The sequence below is a fragment of the Scylla paramamosain genome, chromosome 19 (assembly GCF_035594125.1).
Source record: "Scylla paramamosain isolate STU-SP2022 chromosome 19, ASM3559412v1, whole genome shotgun sequence".
Lineage (NCBI taxonomy): Eukaryota > Metazoa > Arthropoda > Malacostraca > Decapoda > Portunidae > Scylla > Scylla paramamosain.
Window position 1 is genome coordinate 12129852 of NC_087169.1, and position 8790 is coordinate 12138641.

At 44.1% G+C, this 8790-nt stretch overlaps 1 protein-coding gene across 5 annotated transcripts in view; it reads right to left on the bottom strand.

Moving 5' to 3' along the window:
- Positions 1-8790, bottom strand: part of LOC135109641 (cell adhesion molecule 1-like) — a 395699-nt gene that overhangs the window by 126380 nt on the left and 260529 nt on the right. For 3 of the 5 annotated variants that reach the window (XR_010272833.1, XM_064021121.1, XM_064021122.1), the window contains exon 5: positions 3451-6326. Coding sequence is in view for 4 of the 5 variants with exons in the window: in XM_064021121.1 (XP_063877191.1) it covers positions 3451-4186 (736 nt within the window). In the remaining variant the exon portion in view is untranslated. Of the gene's footprint in view, positions 1-3450; positions 6347-8790 lie in introns of all 5 variants that reach the window. The other 2 variants (XM_064021123.1, XM_064021124.1) reach the window with 2 other exon arrangements.

Genomic DNA, 8790 nt, shown 5'->3' on the forward strand with positions numbered 1-8790 from the left:
AGAGAGAGAGAGAGAGAGAGAGAGAGAGAGAGAGAGAGAGAGAGAGAGAGAGAGAGAGAGAGAGAGAGAGAGAGAGAGAGAGAGAGAGAGAGAGAGAGAGAGAGAGAGAGAGAGAGAGAGAGAGAGAGAGAGAGAGAGAGAGAGAGAGAGAGAGAGAACACACACACACACACACACACACACACACACACACACACACACACACACACACACACACACACACACACACACACACCGGCTGTAACACTAATTGACTGTTGAAATACGTTATAAAAATGTTGGCAATCTTCTTAATGATAATGGAAAGCGATGATAAGGACGGAAGGAAATAAGAAATGCAAGGGTATAAATGCCAGAGTGGGAGAAAGAGGAATAAGAAGAAGAACAAGAAAAGAACAAAAAGAACAAGAAAAAGAAAAAGAACAACAACAACAACAACAACAACAACAACAAAGAGAATGACGAATACCACCACCACCACCACCACCAGTACAACCGCTACCACCACCAATAACAACCACCACCAGAACACAAAGAAGAAGAAGAAGAAGAAAAAGAAGAAGAAGAAGAAAGAAGAAGAAGAAGAAGAAGGAGAAGAAGAGGGAGACAAAACACACGCGTTATAAACAAAGCATGTAATCCCCTCTTCCATCTTATCACTTTCACTCTTGTCTTTCCTTCCACGGGATGTGAAAGAGATTAAAACAACCTTTTTTTTTCCCATTTTATATATGAGATTACTAAGTATGAAAAGTAATCTCCCTCAACCTTTCATCTCCTCCTCCTCCTCCTCTTCTTCTTCTTCTTCCTCCTCCTCCTCTTCTTCATTATCCCTCCACTTCTATTCCTCTTTAACGGCTGAAAATAATCTCGTCAGGATTTAACACATTTTGCATAGCAGGCATCTCTCTCTCTCTCTCTCTCTCTCTCTCTCTCTCTCTCTCTCTCTCTCTCTCTCTCGATTAAATTTCCTGACTCCTGTGTCTTTGTCCAGAGAGAGAGAGAGAGAGAGAGAGAGAGAGAGAGAGAGAGAGAGAGAGAGAGAGAGAGAGAGAGAGAGAGAGAGAGAGAGAGAGAGAGAGAGAGAGAGAGAGAGAGAGAGAGAGAGAGAGAGAGAGAGAGAGAGAGAGAGAGAGAGGAAACGTGTGTGTTATGAGAGAAAAGTAAAAGAACGAAATGAGAGCGATAACGAGATAAGAGGATAAAGAGAGAGAGAGAGAAGGAATGATACTGAAGGAAAACAATGAGAGAGAGAGAGAGAGAGAGAGAGAGAGAGAGAGAGAGAGAGAGAGAGAGAGAGAGAGAGAGAGAGAGAGAGAGAGAGAGAGAGAGAGAAACACAATCACTACTGACCGTAATGGCAACGTAAAACTGAACCCAGAACATCTAAAATTGAACTCAAACAAGAGGCACTAAGCTCAAGCACCGCCCCCTCCCACGCCTCCACACGCCCTCCACGCCCGCCCGCCTCCCGCCCACGCCCCGTCCTCCCATCAATACGGATTTCCTTCCCAATCCGGCGACTGAATCACAGAAAACGTAGAATCTGTAGAATTTCTATCGATAACATGGGTCGAGTAAGACACAGGAATAATTGAACTCGGAGGTAGAGAGAGAGGGAGAGGGATGAAGAGGAGGAGGGAGAGGGAGTGGTTAAGGGAGTACATTAGGGCAGGGAGAGACGAGAGAGGGCGGGAGGGAAAGGAAGAGAAATTAAGGGAACGGAGGGAGAGGGACTTTGAATGAAGGAAGAAGTTTCAGCCATGAAGGATGATAAAGAAAGGGGAGGGGAAAGTAGGAATGAAGATGGAAAGACAAGTGGAAAGGTAAGAGAGTTGAGGAGGTAAATGAGAGAGAAAGGGGAAGAAAGGAAGGAAGGTGAAAGGAAGGGGCAAGGGAAGAAAGATGAAGAAATAAAGGGAAAAAAGAAGGGGGAGAAAGGTGGAAAAAATCGGAGGAAAAGAAAAGAAAGAGAAGAGGAAAGGAAGGCTGGGAGATGGACGGAGTGGAGGAAAGGTAGAAGAAACAAAGAGGAAAGAGGGAGGAAAAGAGGAGAAGGAGCAAGGAAAAGAAAAGAGAAAAGAGAAAAGGAGGCTGAGAAAATTAAATTGCGAGAGAGAGAGAGAGAGAGAGAGAGAGAGAGAGAGAGAGAGAGAGAGAGAGAGAGAGAGAGAGAGAGAGAGAGAGAGAGAGAGAGAGAGAGGAAGGGATAAGTGCGTTGTTATAGAGAGGAGGGGAAGGGAGGAGGAAAGGGGAGGGGAGAGGAGGAGAGGAGACGAGAGGAGAGGAGCGGAGAGGAAGGGAAAAGGGGGTGAGAGGAACGGAGGGAAGAGGAAGGAAGGGAAGGATAACCAGATTCAAAAGAGAAAAGTGTGAGGGGTTTATATGTAAAATAAACAGCGAGGGAAGGGGAAAGGAATGAGAGGAAGAGGGAGAAATAGGGAAGAGAGAGAGAAAAAGAGGGACGAAAAGGTGACACACATATGAATGCACAGAAAAAAAAAGAGTAAATAGAATAACAGACAATAAAGAGATGAAGAGAAGGGAAAAGAAAAGAGATTGCAAGGTAAGCATACAGAATGGAGGAGTAAACAAAGGGATAAGGGAAGATGAATAAATAGATAAGAGGAGAGAGAAAGGTAGAAGATATGAATAAAGGATTGCAAGAAAGAAAAAAAAAAGAAGAAACGGTGGAAGATAGTCATGAGAGAGAGAGAGAGAGAGAGAGAGAGAGAGAGAGAGAGAGAGAGAGAGAGAGAGAGAGAGAGAGAGAGAGAGAGAGAGAGAGAGAGAGAGAGAGAGAGAGAGTATGCCAGCGCCACTTCATCACTGTATTGGGAGTGTGTAGCTAATTTTTTGTATTGCTGTAGTTGTTGTTGCAAGCGTTCTGTCGCAACACCCATTGAGCGCGGCGTGCTGCATCGTGTGCTGAGAGGCAGTCAGTGTCCGCTGTGTTGCGAGCTGTGTTCTGGCATTAATTTATACTAATGTTTCTGTTGCTGTATTGCTGTTGCTGCTTTTACTACTACTACTACTACTACTACTACTACTACTACTACTACTACTACTACTACTACTACTACATTATTACTCCTACTTTAACTACTACTACTAATGCTAATACTACTATTGCTGCTGCTGCTACTACTACTAATGGTTATATTGCTGAATTACGGCTGCTTCTCTTACTACTACTACTACTACTACTACTACTACTACTACTACTACTACTACTACAATAACAACACTAATAATAATCCATTCAGAAACACATTTACTTCAGGGGGAAAGAGAGAGAGAAAAAAACACTTCAGCGATACGAGAGAGAGAGAGAGAGAGAGAGAGAGAGAGAGAGAGAGAGAGAGAGAGAGAGAGAGAGAGAGAGAGAGAGAGAGAGGTAACAGGCGGTGAAGGACTTGGGACAGGAGGCAACACAACACGTCCACTCACCGCCATCTGGAAGGGCGTGGGTTGGCAGCAGCAACAGGAGCAGCGTCAGGATACCCGGCAGGAGGGAAGCCAGTAGGATTTCTAGGCCGCTCCTTCTTCCCCGCCATGAATTTGGAACTCTGGGACGCCTTTTGGGGCTTCCGAGGACGTCCTGAATTCTCTGTGGGCGTGGGGCGTGATGGAATTGGTCATTAGGTGCAGTCGTTGTGCTCCTGAGGGCGTGGGAGATATGGGTGTCTGTAGGATCTTCAGGACAGCTCACCCCTTCGTCAGAGCAACATCCCAGGCACTGGTCAGGATGCCTACTCACGAAGGGGGCGCAGGAGGAGGATGCCATGTCTCCTTGCAACACACAGCCTTCCCCTAAGTGTTTCTCTGAGCCAAGGAGTCGCTGGTGGGGGAGAGGGGCAGCAGGCGGCAGAGGCGTGACGCTCGTGACGACCCCTGCACCTCCCTGGATTCCTAAAGGAGGGTGGGACGCGAAGTTTCCGTCACGGTGAAGCGCGGACCTGTTACACCTCGCCCGTAACTTTGTATCCATTACGGAGTGGTCGCGGCGGGGGTGTGTGGGGAGAGAGTAACGCCCCACGCATCTCTCCCAGGGGCGGGGAAGACGGGAGGGCCCCCAGCCGCTCCCCTGAAGCACCCCGCACACTCGCCTTCTGCTTTTCCTCCTCTCCAGGTTAACTTTTGCCGACGCTAAAGTTCGTACGTGTCTCCTTCTGTCTCCCGCCATGGCTGAGTCCTCACATCTCAGAAGGAGGAGGAGGAGGAGGAGGATGGGGGGTGAAGGAGTAAGAAGGATGGATGGAGTGGAGAGGATCTAGACGCCGAACAGATCTCTCTCTCTCTCTCTCTCTCTCCCCCTGGCCGCGTGTTTGCTCCCTGCTGATGGTGCCTGAAGGTCAAACACACTGCAATCTCCAGCTCTTTACACAACCCATGATCGTCGCGCCTCCGCCCGGCCCAGCACACACTAATCCAGACGAGGAGGAGGAGGAGGAGGAAGAGGAGCTGAAGGAAGAGGAAGAGGTGAAGGGGAAGACGCTCTACATTGGGAGTTCATGTCTACGTAGGTTACCACTTCACACGGGCCACCGGAGCGCTGCCAGGGTTCGCTTCAGGGTTCAGTTCAGGATTCAGAAGCTTCAGTCACTCAGGGAGATTTGGCGGTTCAATATTTTGCAGGGTTTTGAAAGGACTTGCATCTCCTATAGTGCTGCAGGGAGCGTGGACGTCCTCTGCGCCTGCCTGTGATGTGGAGGGATATGTGTTGCTGTGTGTCCCTATCAGATCCCTTCCCTTGCACTCCTTTTGTGTGTTGGTGCGGGAGTATCTGCGCGTGTGACGTTGCCTGTGTGTTGCTGGTGAGTCCTGTGGTAACAATGCTTCACTCATTCATTGCTGATTCGGTTTCGTCGTTTTGTTTTCGTGGTTTCATACGTATATGAGATCTCTTGCCTTACACCCACCCTTCATGCCTTGCAGGGAAAGGAATGTCTTGTGCGTGTATACCAGAGGGGGTGAGTGTTGCTCGTTGTGTTAAAGTTAACTACTTCCTTTAAGTTCACATAATTAGGTTCGAGAAGTTATGAATACATACTTAATTCAGTTTGGTTAATTATCATTTTTTTCACTCGCTGTTTTTCTCGCTTTTCCCAAATAAGTTTATGTAGTTACCGTTACAAAGTTATGAATAGATACTGAATTTGAAGTGGTTTTTCACTCGCTGTTTTTCTCACTTTTTTTTTTCCTAACAAGTTTACATGGTTACCGTTACAAAGTTATCAATAGATTCTTAATTCCATTTTATGTATTTTCACCTTTACTCTCTCTCTCTCTCTCTCTCTCTCTCTCTCTCTCTCTCTCTCTCTCTCTCTCTCTCTCTCTCTCTCTCTCTCTCTCTAACACAAGCACCTTCTGATAAGTTCACAGAGTTTGGAGTCGAAACATTGCTAAACTAAGGACCAGTTTCTCTGTATAGTTTTTAAATCCGTCAATCTTTTTTTACATACTATTTCTGCGTTTAAACTTTTTTCTCTACACAATCACTGCTGGAAAGAGAACTTCATCATAACTTCACATAGTTCAGGCCGAAAAAAAAAAGTTACGGGCACATTTTAATGACCTTAAGTACATGGTTTTTTTTTCCTTCCATTCCTTCCTTTCACTTTCCTTTTCCTTCAGCAACCACCAGGGAAAACAATCCTAACACGCCCACATGGCTGAAGCAAATGATAAAAAAAAGAGTAATGCCTTTGTCAGACCTTAAGCACATCAATTTTTGTCCCTTCCTTCCTTCTTTCCTTCCTTCCTTCCTTCCTTCCTTTCTCCTACTTTTACCCTCCAACAACAATCACGGAAAAATAATCTTAACAAGTCCACATGACTGAAGAAAAAAAAAGTTACTGCCGCACTCCTCCCTCGACCTTAAGTGTGCCAATCTTTTACCCTTTCCTTTCCTTCCCACCACGACCACCACTGCCAATCACGAACGACACGAACGGCTCACTAGGTCGTTCCTCCTCTTCCTCCTACTCCTGCTTGTCGTCGTTCTTCTTCCCCTCCTCCTCACGTCTCCAAACACCGGCGCTTCACTGCTAATTAAGACGCCTACTCCACCACCTCAATCAACGCAACAGTTTTCCTCGCGTCCTGCCTTGTTTATGCTCCTCTCTGGCCCCCGTCGCGTCTCTGGGGGATGAAAGACACTCTTCCTCCTCCTTCTCTTGCTCCTCGTCGCCGCCGCCTTCAGGATTCTTCAGGCGTTACTCAAGATTGCTTCGTCTTTCGCTCTCGTCTCCTTCTCTCCGTGTCATTCCTTAATTCCTCAAGTCCCTGGTTAATTGAGTGCGTCTCCCGTTTTCCTTTTGCACCTGTAAGAGAGAAAATGGTTCTATGAGGTTACAGCTTGGCACTTCAGAACATGATATCTGAAAGTCATTAGGGTCAGTGAAATGAGTCAGAATAAGTGCCAGAGATGAGAGGTGACATGACGTCGTGTTGAGTTAGGGAAATGCGATGAAATAAGGATCAAATGAGTGTGGTTTCAGTTTTCTTTCGATTGGTGATAATGAAAATGGTGGTATAAGATTACAGTAGCCTAGCACTCAGAATAATGATAAAAATAAATAAAAAATAAATAAGTACAATAAAGACAAAATTTCAACAATATTAGGGTGAATGATTGAAATAAGTCAAAAGAAGTGGCAGATATAAATGAAATGACAGTATGTTAATAGCATATGGGATAAAAATAAAGAAAATGAAAAATGACAGACACGAGTGATGAGGTGACACTAAACTAAGAGGACACGACTGAAAAAAATAAAGAAAACTAAAAATAAAACGTGAGTGATGACATGACACAAAGTTAAGAATATATGACAAAAAAAAATAAAAATGAAAACTAATAGACATGAGTGACAAATTGACGCTAAGTGAAGAATATATAACAGAAAAAAAAAATAAAAATAAAGAACTGAACCCTGAAAACACACACACACACACACACACACACACAAAAAAAAAATAATAATAATACCTCACGACATTTCCAACAAGCACAACACAGGAGCAGAATGAACTAGAGAATTACCAAACAAGCATTTACAGGGATTTACAAACATTTCCTCGTACAGAAAGGCTTTACTGGGTATTTAATAATTTCACAAAAGAATGTTCCCTCTTTTTTTACCCTCGTCCTGTTTCTTTCCCTCTCTCATCTACCCGTGTCTTGGAGGTAATTGCTTTTTCCCCAAGGACGCGGAGGGACGGAAAGAGGGAGGGAGGGAAGGAGGGAGGGAGGGAGGGAGAGGCAAATAAGAGGAAAAGACACAGGATAAGATGTTTGTTTATTTGTTCTTCTACAAGTGTTCGCCTCGAGTCAGAAGTCGAGTTCAAAGGTTCTCTCTCTCTCTCTCTCTCTCTCTCTCTCTCTCTCTCTCTCTCTCTCTCTCTCTCTCTCTGTCTCTCTCTCTCTCTCTCTCTCGTATGTGTTTGTGTTTGTTTCTCCTAATCACTATTCTCTTTGTCTTTCTCTTATTATGTGTTCTAAACAAGTCCTCTTTTTTCTGCATCATTATTTATTTTGTTTATTCATCTGTCTGATAGATTCTAGACCCCAGCTTTATATATTCTCCACATTTTTTCATGATCTGTTTATCTACAATTCCACGTGTCCATCAGCCCACGTATCTAAATGTTTCTAAAAAAAAGACACCTCCATTTTTCCATATAAATCTTCTGGTGTTTTACTTTTCCATCTATTAGTATTATTTTCTAAACCACTAATAATTTTTGTTTATCTATCCGTCTACCTGTACACTTAATTAAAAGATCGCCAATTTACCTGTAAGTCTATTGATCACCATACTAATCTATTAACAATTCATCATCCAACCTGTATATCCACCTACAAGATTGAATAACCCCTCAAATTACATAGAAATTACTGATGAATATATCCACTAGCTTATCTACTTTCCTATGATCCAACATACATATCTATCAGTCTACTTCTATATCTACCAATACCCTTCATGTACAGGTCTACTTACCGCACCTAGTTACCCACTAACCTACTTACCCATCACTACCTTCTACCATCACCCTCCCATCACTTACCTTCCACCTTCTCGTCTACCTATTCGTCTGGTTTCATGGTATCTAGGTCTGATTTTTCTCCCCTTATAATCTACCTCCCCACCTGTCCCTTTTCCCTCGTCCCCACCGCGTGAATGTCCCTTAAGCTGCCCGTGTCCGCTCGTCCGTCATCTCCCACTCCTAAATAAGTTTAAGCCCTTCCGAGTCCCCACTAATACCGAGACTGAAGCTCCGAGGCACAAAATGAAGCTCCACTAGGCGGCGAGAAGAGGTTCAGGAAAGATTAACTTCCCTCCTTTTCCTTTTCACACTTTTCTTCCTTGTTTTACTCTTATTTCTCCCCCTTGCTCTTTATGTGTTTCTCCTTCTTTCGTTTTCTTCTTTACTTTTCTACCTAATGTTATCGTCCTGAATTTTATCTTATTTATTTTTTTCCCCTCATATTTTCTTTTCATAATTTCCTCCCTTTCTTCCTACCTTTTATTTCTCCTTCGTTATTTCTATATCTTTCTTTTTTTTTCATTTTTTTAGGCTTTCTTTTCCTTCTCTCTACCTCTCGTCTTCTTTATCTTATTTTCTCGACTTTTTTCCCTCACATTTCCTTTCTTCCATACGTCCATCAGATTCCTTTCCTTCCACACTTTTTTCCCTTTTTTTTCTTCTCTCCGCCGTCCTTATACCGCCTTCCTCTTTCTCCTCCCCCTTCGTTCCCTTCTGTACCCTTCTCCCTCCTCC